The 17,124-nt window shown below is 44.3% G+C and overlaps 1 protein-coding gene across 3 annotated transcripts in view; it reads right to left on the bottom strand.

Moving 5' to 3' along the window:
• The window catches only part of CHRNG (cholinergic receptor nicotinic gamma subunit), a 36,174-nt gene that overhangs the window by 5,161 nt on the left and 13,889 nt on the right, over positions 1-17,124 (bottom strand). For all 3 annotated transcript variants that reach the window (XM_083612883.1, XM_083612884.1, XM_083612885.1), the window contains 5 exons: positions 16,241-16,444; positions 13,360-13,474; positions 10,411-10,525; positions 8,882-9,089; positions 7,801-7,934 (listed from right to left, as the gene is read on the bottom strand). In XM_083612883.1, coding sequence (XP_083469009.1) covers positions 7,801-7,934; positions 8,882-9,089; positions 10,411-10,525; positions 13,360-13,474; positions 16,241-16,444 — 776 coding nt within the window. The remainder of the gene's footprint in view (positions 1-7,800; positions 7,935-8,881; positions 9,090-10,410; positions 10,526-13,359; positions 13,475-16,240; positions 16,445-17,124) is intronic.

The following is a 17,124-nucleotide window of genomic DNA, read 5'->3' as shown; positions in this document are numbered from 1 at the left end:
TTTGCTGAATCAAAAACCCTCTCATCACGGCTTTGCTTGCGTCCCATACTATTCTTTTTTCTACTTCAGACCTTAAGTTGATTTCAAAATAGTCTTTCAAAGTTTTTTGGGCCTTCTTACGGATCTCCTCGTCTCTAAATAAGGTGTCATTCATTCTCCATCTGAAGGAACCAGTTGTTGTTTGCCTCATCACCATCTTTACAGCATTATGGTCGGAGAAAGTTTTTGGGCAGATTTCTACTTTTTTTATATTCGGAGCCATACTGCTAGTCACCCAGATTTGGTCAATCCTTGTCCATGTCATTTTGGCTTCAGAAAAGAAGGTTCCCTCTCTTTCTAATGGGTGTTTTGTTCTCCAAATATCAATCAAGTCCATATTGTCAGTCATTTCAAAAAAAGTCTTTGGTAGTCTTCCATCTTTTGTTATTACCTGTCTTTGTGCCTTGTCCATATTTGTTGAAACCACTCCATTCATATCTCCCATCAAAATTAAGTTGTAATCCATATGATCCATCAAAATTTCATGCAACTTCTTAAAAAATTCAGCTTTCCCTTCGTTTGGTGCATAGATTCCCACTATCAAATACTTCTCTCCTTGAGATTGAATTTCAATTGCCAAATATCTTCCTTGATCATCTTTAAAAATTTGTTTCGGTTGCAATTTTTCTTTTGCATAGATCACCACTCCTCTCTTTTTTACTCTGTCTGAAGATATAAATTCCTGTCCCAGTCTTTTATTTATTAATATTTTTCTGTGTGCTCTTGTCACGTGGGTCTCTTGTAGGCAAATCAAGTCCAATTGGTCTTTCTTTAAGGCATGAAATATATTTTTTCTCTTCCTGGGAATATTTAAGCCATTACAATTCCAGGTTAGAAGTTGCAGAGCCATGATGGAATTATTTACTCCTTCCTCCTACAGCTCCCTGTTTTTGTTCCTCGTCTGTCGGTGGTACCGTGTTCGTGTCCAATGATGGATGCCCTTGTCCTGGAAATGTCTCTTTCTGTAGGTCTTCTTCGTGTTCTCCCAAGAACTTGTCTTTATCACTTACAGTCTTTATTCTTCTCTTCTTTCCCTTATATTTAAAAGACAAGCCTTGGGGAAATTCCCACCTGAATGGTATGTAGTTCTTCTTCAGCAGTGTCACCAGGTCTTTATAATGTCCTCTTGCGTCCAAGATACTCTTAGGGATGTCTTTAAAGAACTCAATAAAAAAGTCTTCAATTCGAAGGGCTGTTTGGTAGTGCAGGTTCAATATTTTATCTCGCTCCTCCTTTGATCTTAGGGTAATAAGACAATCTCTGGGTCGATTTCTCTTCTGTCTTGTTCCCAATCTAAATGCACTTTCTATCTTAAAATCTTCTTTCTTCAGCTCCTGCTTCCAAAAGTCAGAAAATTCTTTTGTCAAATCATCCACCAAGTTCTCTCCTTCCTTTTCAGGCACAAGTCTGATCCTCAGGTTCCTCTCCTTGCGTTGCATATCCTGCATAGAGAGTGCCAGTTCATATTCATCCAATTTCTTGTAAACTGGTGGAAATTTTTCCTCCGCAGCAGTTGCAATTTCCTTAGCTTCCTCGGCTATCTTTCGTGTTGTAGATGAATCTTCCAATAATTTCCCAATTGCTTCTGCATTTGAGTTCACTTTATTCCCTAGGTCAGTTATACTTTTAGTATTTAGGTCAATTTTCCCAGAGATTTCTTCAATTTTTTTATTTGTTTCAGCAACTTGTACTTTAGTTTCAGCAACTTGCAATTTAGTCTCCACACCTTGCTTTTTTAGTTCCTCCAAAGAGTCATTTATCTTCTCCAATACCTTGGCAAATGATTCTTCTGTAGACATTGCTTTCGCTTTTGGCTTTGCAGCCACTATAGTTCCAGAGGCTCCTGTTACAGAAGCCCTTCTTTGCATGTAAGTGTCAATTTTGTATTGTCTGCCAGATCTCAAGGTTGTTTCTTGTAACTCCCCTTTCTCTTTACCATCTGCCATAACAAAATCTTTTAGTCAAGGTCATTCCCAGACTTTGAAACTCACAAACAAAGTTCTCAAATTTTAAACTCCACTTGTTGCTGAAACAATTTGTAGATCCTCTAGGGGGCGTAGAGTCAGTTCTATACTTCTCAAAGTAATCCCACACTCTTCAAAAAAGAAGGAATAAAAGTTTCATAGTCCCTTTCAATTTTTCTTTCCTTTTTCAAGGGGATCCCAGTCAGTAGTGTCCTGTAAGTAACTTTGTAATGCCACAGAAACAGTGTTTCAAATTGAAAATAACCAAAGTCAATTTAAGATATTTTTTAGCCTCTTATGGCAACAGTCCTTAGCCGGTTCCTTTTCTCCGGCAGTCCGATCCCAGGTTAAAGAGCAGCGATACTTAATCCAATTCTTTTAAATTGGCAGGGAAACACTTTTAAAATCTTCTTCCCCCTCCTCCTGCCTTCGGGGGGGGGAGTTCTTTGCTTTGGTGGTGGATTTCTTAAATCCCGCAAATTTCCTCTCAAGCAGTTACAGCTAGAGTGCCTTTCGCTTTGATCTTGCTACAGAACGGAAAGCAGACTTCCTTTTTAATGCTTGTCCGTCTCGGTGCCCAATTTCTTTACTTTTAGTGTCCAATTATATTTTAGCAGTCAATCCTACTCACGGATAGTTGTTCTTTTAATCCAATTTCCCGGGAAGAAGTCAGCGCTCTCCGCTAATGGCGACGCGGCTTCGCTTCGCAGGCTGGGTGAAGACGACTCTCAGCACCGCTCCAAGACCCCTCCGCTCCTCCGGAGCCTTTAAAAAGGCTATTTCGCAGCGTCGGGGGGGCGCAAAGGTGCCCGCCGAGTCTCCAGTTCACAGGCAACGCGCCTGTGATTTTTAAGGGTCCCCGCTTCGCCGTAGCTGACAGGACCCGAACCCACGAAGCAGATCTCTCCCGGAGCTCCGGTTGAGATCCGCCATTAAGCGCCGGCGCTGACCGGTTGATACAACCTTTGAAGGAAGTCTGCAATGAGATTATGGAAGGGAAAAGGGCACCCGATACGTGGAGAGAGGCCTACATTACACTTATACCAAAGACAGAGACTGAAAAGACCCAACTTAAAAACTACCGACCCATCTCGTTATTGAATGTGGATTACAAAATCTTTGCTGATATTTTGGCAAAAAGACTGAAGAGAGTTTTGATGGAGGAGATTCACGGGGACCAAGCGGGCTTTCTCCCAAAAAGGCACTTGTCGAACAATGTAAGGAATATAATTGACATTTTGGAAAAGCTGGAGGTGAACATAAACACTAAAGCTGTTTTGATATTTGTGGATGCCGAGAAAGCCTTTGACAACATTTCTTGGAGTTTTATGTTGAAGAACCTCCGGGGGATGGGGGTAGGCCAAGGGTTTGAAAATGGTATAGGTGCAATATATTCTGAACAGAAAGCCAAACTAATTGTAAATAATGTGGTTACAGAAGAGTTCAAGATTGAAAAAGGGACACGTCAGGGGTGCCCTATCTCCCCATTACTTTTTATATCGGTTCTGGAGGTTTTGCTTAATATGATTAGGAGGGACCAGTTGGTTAAAGGGATTCAGGTCGGAGCTAAACAATATAAACTGAGAGCATTTGCAGATGACTTAGTACTTACATTGCAAGAGCCAGAAGCTAGCACGAAAAGAGTTTTGGAAATAATCCAAGAGTTTGGTCAAATGGCAGGATTTAAATTGAATAAGTCTAAGACAAAGGTTTTGGAGAAAAATTTGACACAGATAGAAAAGGAAAGGTTTCAGAATGAGACAGGGTTAACTGTGGTTAAAAAAGTGAAATATTTGGGTATAAATATGACAGCTAAAAATGTGAATTTGTTTAAAGATAATTATGAAAAAACTTGGAGAGAAGTGAAAAAAGATTTGGAGATTTGGTCCAACTTAAAGCTTTCCTTGTTAGGCCGTATTGCAGCTATAAAAATGAATGTATTGCCAAGAATGTTGTTTTTGTTCCAAGCATTGCAAATAATTGATAAAATGGATTGTTTCAAGAGGTGGCAAAAAGACATATCTAAATTTGTCTGGCAGGGCAAAAAGCCCAGAATTAAATTTAAGATATTAACGGATTCAAAGGAAAGAGGGGGGTTTGCCCTGCCAGACTTTAAACTTTACTATGAAGCGGCAGCTTTCTGCTGGCTGAAAGAATGGCTACTTCTTGAAAACACAGACATTTTGGATTTGGAGGGTTTTAATAACATTTTTGGGTGGCATGCATATTTGTGGTATGACAAGGTTAAAGCACATAAAAGTTTTAAAAATCATATTGTCAGAAAAGCACTACTAAATGTCTGGGACAGATATAAAGACTTGCTGGAAAATAAAACTCCAAGGTGGCTGTCGCCAATGGAAGCCAAGGCAGTTAAAAAGTTAAATATGGAGTCCAAGTGGCCAAGATACTGGGAAATTTTGGAAAAGGAAGGGGACAAATTGAGATTGCAGAGTTTTGAGAAATTAAAAGGGAAGGTGAGAGACTGGTTCCATTACCATCAAATTAATGAAGCGTTTAAACTGGACAGTAAAATTGGCTTCCAGGTGGAAAAATCAAAATTGGAGACAGAACTGTTAGAACCCAGTACTAAGAATTTGTCTAAAATGTACAATTTGCTGCTGAAATGGAATACACAAGATGAAACGGTTAAATCGGCTATGATTAAATGGGCTCAGGACATTGGTCATAATATTTTGTTTGCTGATTGGGAAAAGTTGTGGACCACCGGGATAAAATTTACGGCATGTAATGCCTTAAGAGAAAACATTATGAAAATGATATATAGGTGGTACATAACCCCAGTCAGGCTTGCAAAGATTTACCATGTGCCTGACAACAAATGTTGGAAATGTAAAGAAACTGAAGGTACATTTTTTCATCTTTGGTGGACCTGCCCGAAGATTAAGGCATTCTGGGAAATGATCTATAATGAACTTAAAAAGGTATTTAAATATACTTTCCCCAAGAAACCAGAGGCCTTTCTCTTGGGTATTGTCGGCCAAGGGGTGTTAAAGACGGATATAACTTTCTTTATGTATGCTACAACAGCAGCTAGAATACTCATTGCGAAGTACTGGAAGACGCAAGAACTACCCACACTGGAAGAATGGCAGATGAAGGTGATAGACTATATGGGCTTGGCAGAAATGACGAGCAGAATCCGAAACCAGGGAAGAGAAGCAGCGCAAGAAGAATGGAAAAAATTCAAGGACTATTTAAAGAAATATCACAAAGTTAATGAAAGTTAGAATGATGTTGGACTGGAAAGTAAATGGTTACTATTAGCAATGGTTAAGACAAGGAAAACAAGGAAGAATAGTCTAAATTTAAATTAAAATAAGGGAAGATTTGCTGAACAATCGATAAGAATTTGGAATACAGAAAGGGGAGGCATGAGGAAGTCGGGGAAGATAGGATATGAAATTAGGATATGAAACGATACATGTTTTTTGTTTTGTTTTTGTTTTTGTATGTTTATGTTTGTTGTATTGTGTTTATATGGAAAAATAAAAATATTTTAAAAAAAAAAAAAAAAAAAGAACTCTTCTTATCCAATTCTTGGTTGCCCACCATAGGACCCTCGTACCTACGGGACCGCCTCTCCTGGTATGTCCCATGGAGGACCTTACGGTCCTCAAATAAAAACATCTTGGAGATCCTGGGCCACAGGAAGGTTAGGCTGGCCTCAACCAGAGCCAGAGCTTTTTCGGCTGTGGCCCCAATCTGGTGGAACGCTCTGTCCCAAGAGACTAGGGCCCTGCGGGACTTGACATCTTTCCGCAGGGCCTGCAAGACAGAGCTGTTCCACCAGGCCTTTGGCCAAGGCACAGTCTGACCCCCTCCTTTGGTGATCCTCACAGAACTCTAGCTCAATGGTTACCATTAATTTGATTCTGAATTGATTTTAGAATGAATTGATTTTAGGATGTATTTCAATTAATTGATTGTGATTTTATGTAAACGGTGTTATTTTTACTGTTGTTCGCTGCTCTGAGCCCGGCTTTGGCTGGGGAGGGTGGGATAATAATAATTTATCATCATCATCATCATCATCATCATCAGATTTCCTGAAGCCTGACAGACAGGAGCAGGGCTGAAACAAAGCAGTCCCCTTTTGCCTGCCACCCCAACCACAGGCAGCCAAAGCTTAGCTTCTCAGAAGCCTACAGGGAAGGACGCTGCAGCACCCTTGCCCACGGGACCTGTGGGAAATTAAAACTAGCATTAAATTACCCAGGGGACTGTTGTAGTGGTGGAAAGAGGTGAAACCAGGGGTGAGGAGGAACAGTTACCCCCTCTCTCCCCAACAAATTTCATGGCGAACATTCCCAACGGAGGATTCTCAGCACAGTCTTTGCCTGGAGCCTCTGAAAAGAGGAGAGGGTGTGTTTGTGCGTGGACAGTATGGGGTGGTATGGTTTTGTTTATGATTTTGTGTTTTTATACTGTGAGCCGCCCTGTGATCCTCGGATGAAGGGCTGCATAGAAATTTAATTAATAAAAATAAGAATGGTGTCATTATACAGCTTAGTCACTGGGTGGCGCTGGATTTAGTTGTACCTGGGTGGAGTTTCCTGTGTCTGTTCCATTTTTTTTCTTTAGGGACAATAAAGTTCTTGTCTTGCCCACTGATTTGTAAGTCCTCTAACAGTTCCAAAGCAGGACATTGGGGTCTTGGTGTTCCTTCTCCACTGATTCACGGCCCCCTGGTATGAGTTCCCTGGGGATGGTGAGGTTTTCTCCTTAGCTCATTCTTTCAACCCTCTGGCTTATGCTGCAACCACAACCCCTTCATCTCCTGGTTCTCCCCACCATTTGGGGCAGCGGAAGACCTGCTCATTATTCGGTCAGGTTTCACTCGGAAGCTGCAGCTGGTGCAGATTTTAGCAGCTGGGTTGTTGACATGCACAGTCTGTCAATGCCATAGATAAGACCCCTACCAAGGAGCCGCTTTACTGGCTGCTGATCTGTTACTGGGCACATTTACTCTTAGCACTTACAAGCCCTGAATAACTGGGGACCAGGTTACCTAAGGGCCTGCCACACCCCATAGATCCCTGCTTGGCATATGCCCTCCTCAGTTGGGCAACGCTGGGAGCACCACATGCCCCAGCAGTGCACTTAAGAGCAGAAGAAGAAGTGTGGAGAGAAATGCCTGAAAAGGGCTTTCGTCAGACAAGATGAAAGCCCGCAGCTGAATGAAATACAAGAGGCGCCATCTGCATTGGCATGCCGACGGCTTTTGAAATCGCACCTGTTCGCACAGGCATTCCCTTGATCTCCCATTTCAATCGCCGTGCTGTTTAATGGGATTGTTTTATTGCCCTTTTCGATTATGGGTTATGCTTTTATTTAAATATTGTAACAGAATTATTTTATGGTGTATTTTAACAAGGTATGTTTCAACGTGTGAGTAGCTGGGATTTCATGCTTTGCAATCCACTCAGAAGCCTATTTTTTTGGCATTAAGCAGTACATAAATTTATAAATAACCATAAACAATAATGGCAAACCGCTTAGAAACCTGTTTCAGCGTTAAGTGTTACATAAATTAATTAAATGAACGCATACCTAAACAATGTGTTAATTGTCTCTGCTTAAAAATACGTTTGAAATGATATCAGGGGATAAGGCAGAGCACAAATCAATCAATCAATCAATCAATCAATCATCAATCTTCTCCTATGACTGCACATTCACACATGCAGAGCATTGCTTGATGCCACAGTCAGCAGGAGACGAACATGCCTGTGTGTACAGGTCCCTAAACAGTTGTACACCTGAGATGCCAACTTACACTGTCAAAGTCCTTCTTCTCTTCCAAAGTCTTAGCAATGTGGTTGCAGGCATCGACACAGGCCTGGATCTCCGGAGCAGCACGGCGCAGACTGTTGCAAATCTCCTGGGGACTTCCGTTCTCTAAGCTGCCTCCTGGGAAAGGGGAAATGTCAAGATTGCAGAGGAAGAATCTGAACAGGGGAGATCTAGTTGGGGGCCCAAACAGCTTCCACACTTGACCCAAGAGCATGCAGGAAAGGCAGAGGGCAGCATAACACTAAGATGCTGGTTTTAAAATGTTAAAGTCTTCTGGCGGCCCCTGGTATGAGTAAACTGCAGTGGAAATAATAGAGAAGGATGGGTTTTAATAGCATTTTTAAAGTCTCCTCCACATGATGAAGAGGCAATCCGCCTGCAGGGTGTGGCCTAGCTCAGAAGAACTGCCCAGAAAGAGCAAGGAAGAGGAGGATAGTGGAGAATGAAGTGAGCTGGCAGAAGCAGCTCTGGGGATTTAAAGGGGACTGATGCTGTTTGCGGATTAGCACCACCTGCTGTGTGCTAAAATGCACTTTTAAAAATACTGTAAGTCTTATGTTCTTTTTCGCTACACTCCTGCCCTGCTCTTGCAATTTGTGGCTTAGTCTTCCTTGTTTTTATTATAAGTCAATAAAAAAAAGAAACCCTATAAGTCTCTAGCTTTCTTCTTTCTTTTTTTTTAGGAAAAAGGGTGCTGGGACTCACCATGAAGTTGTTACAGTAAGTGCCACACATTTTGGGGGAAATGTGCTGGTCCTGCATCCCACTGAGTAACCCCAGAAAGAAAGCACTGGGACTCTAAAACAACAGTTTGTTGTTGGACTCCAACTCCCATCAGCCCTGGCCAGCAAGGGCATTGCTCAGGGAATGATGGGAGTTGTAGTCTATCAACATTTGTGGGAAGAGAACACAGGCTCCCCAGTCCAGCTCAAAGAGGGCTCTGAGCTCGTGAAGGCTGAGGGGTGGGGGAAGAGGAAGAACTTGAAACATCCCCCCCTTCCCCATCGTCTGCTCTCTTCCACAACAGACCACCCTCTGCTATTCGCGGTCGGCCCAAGACTTGCCTATCTGCGCCAGGAGCATCTTCACCAACCCGTCACGTTCCCTCTGCCTCTCAAAGAGGAGCTCACTTCGCGCCTTCCACAGCATGTACTCATCTGCTTTCGCCATGAGCCCCAGAGAGCTCCGCCGGCGGACGAGATGATTCCCCGTGGGCATGTCGACACGCCGCATGTGCATGCCCAGGTAGCGTGGCACCAGTCTCAGAAACACCTGGGAGATGGGGGAAGAAAATGGTGAGGCTGCCCAGGAGGGTTTCTGACAGGAGTGAGCCAGCAGGAAAACCACACAGAGCAAGTTGGAGTTAACAAGATGGGCACAGGAGTGTCAGGCTAGCACAGCAACTCATGTCCGGCAAGTTTGCCCCCATGAAGCTCTTGCTGAGATGAAGAAGAAGAGAAGAGTTTGGATTTGATATCCCGCTTTATCACTACCCGAAGGAGTCTCAAAGCGGCTAACATTCTCCTTTCCCTTCCTCCCCCACAACAAACACTCTGTGAGGTGAGTGGGGCTGAGAGACTTCAAAGAAGTGTGACTGGCCCAAGGTCACCCGGTTCCCCAGATTACGAGTCTAACGCTCTTAACCACTACACCACACTGGCTCTCCAGATTGAAGGTCCCTTCCTCCCCTTCCGCTGCCTAAGTCCCCTCCTCGCCATGGCTTTCCCCAAGCAATCGGAGACTGTGCCTCCAATTTCTCCTCTGCTCTTTTCATGCCTCTCCTGGTTCTGGGAGACAAGCAGGGAGGAGTGCTTGTTGCAGCAGGACGGGGAGACACCCAAGACTCTTCACCAGCCTGACTTATCTCTGCCTCTTTTCCTCCCTCCTCTCCTGCTTCTGTTTCTGAACTTCTCTCTCCCACAGACTCTCCTTGCTTATTAAGCCCTGTTGCCTCTTCAGCTTCTGACACCTCCTCCTCCCAATCTCTTCCTCCTGACCACTCATTGTCACCCCACCACCATCCCCCAGACTCTGGTTCCTCCCACCATTCCTCTGCCATCTCCCTGGGGCCCTGGGTGCCCAAACACCCACAAAATTCCCCATGGAGAGTTTGTGGCACCCACAAACTTCGATGCCAGGGCCAGGCACACTGCATGGCACCCACGGCCCCGGGCACCCAAGGTCGCAGGGCCAAGCTGGCATTCCTGGTGCCCAGCCAGTCTGTGACAGTTTCCACATGGGTTGATGCGTGAAAGGGCAGGGTCTTCGGTTCGAGCTAGGGCTGTGGCTCTTCAAGAAGGAAGGGGACAGGGCTGTAGCTCAGCGGCAGAGGATATGCCTTGTGTGCAGGAGGTCCCAGGTTTGATCCCCAGCATCTCCAGGTAGGACTGGGAATGACACCTTCATAAAACCCCAGAGAGCTGTTGCCAGTCAGTGTGGTCAATGCTGAGCTAGAGGGACCTGTGGTCTGAGTCAGAATAAGGCAGTTTCCCTGGTAAGGCAAAGGCCAAGTCTTGGGGCTCAGAGGTGCAAAGAGGTCTAACGTGAGCAGGGGACCAGCCCAGAGCTTCTGGGCAGCATCCGCTGGACCTACCTCCCGGACCCGTGCGGACATGGAGTGAGTGTTGGGGGTCCTCAGGGAAACGTTGAGTACAATGACAGCGTTCACGACAATGGCAATAGTAACCACCAAGAGGAAAGTTAAGTACCTTTGGGGAGAAAAAGGAAAATGGCACACTGGTCACCTACCCTAATCAGTGGCAAAATCAACCATTTCATATTCTTCATCAGTTTGAGAATTTGTTCTTCTAAGTAATTGGAAAATGCCTTCCCCCCCAATGCACACATATCAGTATGCAAATTTGCCCATGTTTTTGCAATTTTACGCTTTCCCCATATATGATGCATTCACTAATAATATGCATTTGTAGGCACAGTTTTGCAAAAAAAAAAAAAACAACAACCAAAAAACCCCAAACCCAGATATACAGTGGAACCTCGGTTTTCGAACATAATCTGTTCCGGAAGACTGTTCGACTTCTGAAATGTTCGAAAACTGAATACAAAAGCCTCAATACAACAAGGAAACTGAAAACAGAGGCCGCCTTGGAAGTTCGACTTCTGAGGCACGTTTGAAAATGGAAGCATTTATTTCTGGGTTTATGGCGTTTCGGTTTCGAAACGTTCGTCAGTGGAGACGTTCGAAAACTGAGGTTCCACTGTAATGCATTTGTGAATATATGCATTTGTAGGCACCTTTCCCCTGGTATACCCAGTTTTTGTCTATAGAGAAATGCACCACAAAATTCAGAGAGTTGTGAATTCTGAAGGACAGCTGTGTTTAACTTATTGTATCTTGCGGGGGGGGGGGCAAATCAGGAAGACTCACCTAAAAATGCAAACAGAACCAAATTTCCCTTCTATCCTAACCACCAACCATGTGTACTTCTGATGAGTTGCTGAACGAAGGGGGAGAGGCACTTCACAGAGCAGTTTGGCAAACTGCAAAGTCCCCTCCCCATCAAACGTGGCTGCAGTGAGGTTTAATGGAGGAGGGAGGTGCTTCGGCCAGTGGTCTAGAAAGCAGCTCTGTGATGCCCCCCCTTCTTGGCAGCCTTAGTCATGCATCTATCAGGATAACATCTGATGGTTGTCACCAATGGAAGCGAAGGCTCAGAAAAAACTCAATATGGAGGCCAAATGGCCGAAATATTGGGAAATTTTGGAACTAGAGGAAGACAGATTAAAACTGCAGAGTTTTGAAAAATTAAAAAATAGAGTGCGAGATTGGCTTCATTATTACCAGATAATGGAGGCATATAATTTGGACAAAAAAATTGGCTTCCAGGTGGAAAAATCAAAATTGGAAACAGAACTGTTAAATCCTAAAATTAAGAACTTGTCAAGAATGTATAACTTGCTGTTGAAATGGAACACTCAGGATGAAACGGTGAAATCTGCTATGATTAAATGGGCACAAGATGTTGGACATAACATTATGATGGCTGACTGGGAACAGTTATGGACCACAGGTATGAAGTTCACGGCATGTAATGCCTTAAGAGAGAATATTATGAAAATGATATACAGGTGGTATATGACACCAGTCAAGCTTGCAAAAATTTATCATTTGCCCGATAATAAATGTTGGAAATGTAAAGAGACTGAAGGTACATTCTTTCACCTTTGGTGGACATGCCCAAGGATTAAGACTTTCTGGGAGATGATCTATAATGAAATGAAAAAGGTATTTAAACATACCTTTCTGAAGAAACCAGAGGCCTTTCTCCTGGGCATGGTCGGCCAATTGGTGCCAAAGAAGGATAGAATTTTCTTTATGTATGCTACAACAGCAGCAAGAATACTTATTGCAAAGTACTGGAAGACACAAGATCTACCCACCCGGGAAGAGTGGCAGATGAAGGTGATGGACTACATGGAACTGGCGGAAATGACTGGCAGAATCCGAGACCAGGGAGAAGAGTCGGTGGAGGAAGATTGGAAGAAATTTAAAGACTATCTACAGAAACATTGTACAATTAATGAATGTTAGAAGGATGTTGGAATGAAGTTATGTGGTTTTAGCAGAAATGTTATAAAGATTTAGGAAAAAACAGACTGTTAATTGGTGAAAGGAGGGAAAGTAAAGTTACATTATATTAAGATAAATTACAGGACAAAAATTGGAAAAGATGGAAAGGATTTGCTGAAATAGTTAATCGAACTAGAATACAAAAAAGGGAGGTGTGAGGAGGTCAAGGAAACAAGCAAATGAAAGATATGTTATGGGAAGATTCGCTGTGTTTTTTTAATGGTTTTTATTTTTCTGTTTTCTTCTTCTTTTTTCTTTCTTTTTCTTCCTTATTGTGATGTGTTGTTTTGTTTTTGTTTAATATGGTGTATTTACTTTTTCTTTTTGTAATCTTTAAAACTTTAATAAATATTATTTTTTTAAAAAAAAATCTGATGAAGTGGATGCTAGCCCTCAAGAGCTTCCGCCATAATAAAATAAAGCCATGCCAACAGCCGGAGATCAAATCCAACATCTAGAGCTCACGTCCTGCCACTCTTGCAGGCTTCTCACGGGGCCTTGGACAAGCTGCTACCTCTCCCTCATTCCCCACCGGCAAAATGGATTTATCCATTATCTGTCGCACAACAGTGTTGGGAAGATAAATTCCGCAACTCCCTTTCGCAAAGAGTTGCCACTTCAGTGATGAACTGGTGTAATAACATCAGAAACATGCCGATGCCCCAGTGCAGGGGAATCTTTGCTAAAATGAAAGGAGTGGCTTTTTGGAAACTATTTATTTGTCTAATTCTCCTTTAAAGCCACCCAAGCTGGAGGCCATCACTGCCACCTACGGGACATAATAATAATAATAATAATAATAATAATAATAATAATAATAATAATAATAATTTATTTATACCCCACCCATCTGGCTGGGCTTCCCCAGCCACTCTGGGTGGCTTCCAACAAAATATTAAAATACAGTAATGCATCAAACATTAAAAGCTTCCCTAAACATCGTTTGCTTACTTTTCAATGAGCGGCACTGCCTGCGAGGTTTCGGGGACCTTTTTTGCAATCAGGAAGAGGAAGACGGTCTGGGCCAGGAGGACGTTGATTGAAACTGTGCACTTCTGACCACCAGCTGCAGAGAGAGAGAGAGAGAGAGAGAGAGAGAGAGAGAGAGAGAGAGAGAGAGAGAGAGAAGAGAGAGCGAGGCAATAAGGCTTCTGCCTTGCTTCATCGTGCTCTCATGCCCCGTCCCAAGAAGGTTCACCCCAGGAATGCCTAGTTGCTCTGAAAATAGAGGCCTGGGATGCAGAAGTATCACTTATTGTCCTCCTCCCAGCAGTTGACAGGCAGGGAATACAGTGGTACCTCAGGTTACAGACGCTTCAGGTTACAGACGCTTCAGGTTACAGACTCTGCTAACCCAGAAATAGTACCTCCGGTTAAGAACTTTGCTTCAGGATGAGAACAGAAATGGTGCGGGGGCAGCACAGCGGCAGCAAGAAGCCCCATTAGCTAAAGTGGTACCTCAGGTTAAGAACAGTTTCAGGTTAAGAATGGACCTCCGGAACGAATTAAGTACTTAACCGTATCTGAAATAGTACCGGGGCTTCCTCTCTAAACTTAGGACCATGCCCCCTTCCAACTCCATTTTTTTTCTACTGCCACAGGGTTAAAAGAAAGGGATGCTTCGCTGATTGGTTCTCAGCATAGTCAAAACCCCAGACTAGCAGAGAAAGAGACATCAGCCTCTGGACCATGTCATTGATTGACTCCCACCAAGCTGGCCTTGGTGAGCCAGGAGCTCCTTATGAACCTCCCCAACTCAATTCAAGTCTTGGTCTTGGAGACATTAGGAAGAGCAGGGCTGCGGCTGGATCAAGCCCCTCTCACTTGTGTGCCAGCCCTACTCCCAATCTTGCTTCTGCCCTGCCCCAGCCCTCACATCCAGTAAACGGCACCAGGATGAGAGATGGGAGAGGCAGAGCCCTCAAAATGCAAAGCACCTTCCACCCTGTGTCTTCTGAACCCTAAAAACAACTCTGTTCTACTAGGATGCTCTGTGAGTCCCATCTGCAGGTGTTTCCACTGCCTAATCGCAGGCTAGGGGACGAGGGGCTTTATCTATCAAACTACCAGTTGCCACTAGGCCACGTGGCTGCATCTTGGCCTTGTTCCTGCTGAGATGGGACCCAGTTTTGCTCTGAGCTTTTTCAGCTCTTTTCTGCTAAACAGAGGTGGCAAGGCAGGCAGGAGCTGATCTATCAGGTTAGAGGGAGGGATTCTCAACCTGCCACTGTGTGCTGTTTTGCATTGTTTGGATGGAGAGAAGTTTTTCCTCCTCTCTCATCGTGTTGAGGAATTCAGGGTCCTGTAGATTCAGGGAGTGACTCTCCTAAGAGGAAAGGTTGCAGCATTGGGGCTTTTGAGTTAGAGGAGACATGGTAGTAAAGGTAAAGGGACCCCTGACCATTACATAGGTCCAGTCATGGCCAATTCTGGGGTTGCGGCGCTCATCTCGCTTTACTGGCCGAGGGAGCCAGTGTACAGCTTCCATGTCATGTGGCCAGCATGACTAAGCCACTTCTGGCGAACCAGAGCAGCACACGGAAATGCCATTTACCTTCCCGCCGGAGCGGTACCTATTTATCAACTTGCACTTTGACATGCTTTCGAACTGCTAGGTTGGTAGGAGCAGGGACCGAGCAACGGGAGCTCACCCCGTCACGGGGATTCAAACCACCAACCTTCTGATCGGCAAGTCCTAGGCTCTGTGGTTTAACCCACAGCGCCACCTGCGTCCCTGGAGACATGATAGAAGTTTATAAAATTATACACGGCATTGAGAAAGCAGGACTTTGGACTAGATGGACCATTGGCCTGATCCAGGAGTCTTCTCTTATGTCATCACTTTGCTGTTGTTATACCAGTTCTTGACACCTACAGAAAATGCTTCTTTTCTCCTAAGCCTTCCCAAATTTTATTCCAGCAGTTTTTAATTCTTGATGGTTTTAGGATTTTGATACTGTTTTATGATCTGTTTCATGCTTTATGTTCCATTTCTGCACTTCGCTTTTTATGCGGGTTTTATATTTTATCGTCAGGTGGAGTTGGTTCTTACTAGAAGATTGAGAAAAATGCAGCCACAGTAAGCGGGGGGGGGGTCCTGAAAATGGACTCCCCAGGGGCCAAAGACCCAGGCATAAAGAGGTTACCCTATGTTTACTGATTTACACCTGTCTGCAGTCTGTTTGGATGAAGGGGCAACTTAGATATCTGATGAAATGAATAAATAGGCCTGGGAATTGTGAGGGGGCTTTCGACAGTGAAAATTTGGAGGCGATTGTAGCCCGTGTCATGCTAAACATGTGCCTGCTGCAAAAACCAGAAGGCACACACTTAATTCCCCCTGTCCTGGATGGTCTTCTGCTATTGCAGGACTACAGTTCCCATCATCCTTGACCACTGACTGTGCTGGCTGGGACTGATGGGAGTTGGAGTTCAGCCGCATCGGAAGACCCACCAATTTCCACTTGCTCTTGACCAACCCGGTTCCTAGCCTCCCTGTGAAGCAAACCCTGGGAGCTGTCCAGAGTGCTGAATCCTTAGCCCAGGGTGGCGGAAGCTGGGCTTTCCAGACTACAGTTCCCATCATCCATCAACACCCGGAGGGCCACAGGCTAGCCAGACCTAACCCAGGCCAACCAAAGCACCACAGGTGGAATCCACAAACATATTAAAAAATGCTGTGAAAATGCTTTTTTTAAAAAAGTTTTGAAAAATACATTGAATTTGCCATAGCTCACTGTCGCCATCTGGTGTCACATTTGTATATTGCACTTTACAACACACTTATTTGAAGCTGTATAGCTGAGTCCACAGTGATACTTTTGGCGCTGACCTTTCGCGGGGAGGAAGTACACCAGCACAGCAACCGAGGAAATGAGCACGCAAGGGATGATGATGTTGATGATGTAGAAGAGTGGCTTCCTCTGGATGATGAGGAAGAAGATGATCTGCTGGTACCCGATGTCATCTGGCGTGAAGTGCTGGGCGTTCACAACCTTCTTGGCTGGCCGGTGCTTGATTGCCCATTCCCCGTTCTCTGTCGGGAAAAGGCAGCGTCATGTGGGTAGGAGCAAAGCAAAGCTTTCCTACACACAAATATCGGTCACATTAACCATGGAGCTTCTGAGACCAGCAGCTCAGAGCTCTCCCCCTCCAACTTTTCTGCAATTCCCTATTTTTGGCATCACCATGAATTCTCACACCCCAACCTTTTAAAACAAACACATGCGCACCAAGTTTCTAGCCCTGTTCCCTCCTTCAACAATATGGAAATAACATTAAATGATATTAATTCTGGGTCACAGCAGCACCCAAAGTTCTTGCTTTGCAAAATTGGAGTGGCTATTCTGCAGAATATTCTCCAGCAGAGATAGTCTCCAACAGGAGATCTCAAAAGCCTGTCAAATAATTCTTTGATGAGAAATGTTGCCTTCGCCCAACTAATAATGCACCTGAAAAGAAAGCATCGCTCATTGCCTCCGGACCACCTTGAGCTCCCCATCTTCCAAACATTTGTGGGCAGTAGTGCCTGTTTCACTAAGGCCCCTCCAACCTCAGTTTGCCCCAGACACACCCACTTTGCCCAGCAGCTTCCCCCTTCTCCACGGTCTCAGTGTTGCCCTTGCAGAAATCAAGAGAGAGGAAGATAAGGAGGGGACAAAACTTGTCTAAATTGCTCTGCCTGGCTAAATTGCTGCCACACTGAGATGAGGAACG

The sequence above is a fragment of the Podarcis filfolensis genome (genome assembly GCF_964270895.1).
Source record: "Podarcis filfolensis genome assembly, chromosome: 5".
NCBI lineage: Eukaryota > Metazoa > Chordata > Lepidosauria > Squamata > Lacertidae > Podarcis > Podarcis filfolensis.
The sequence above is the reverse complement of the archived record's forward strand: the minus strand, read 5'-3'. Positions and strand labels throughout refer to the sequence as shown.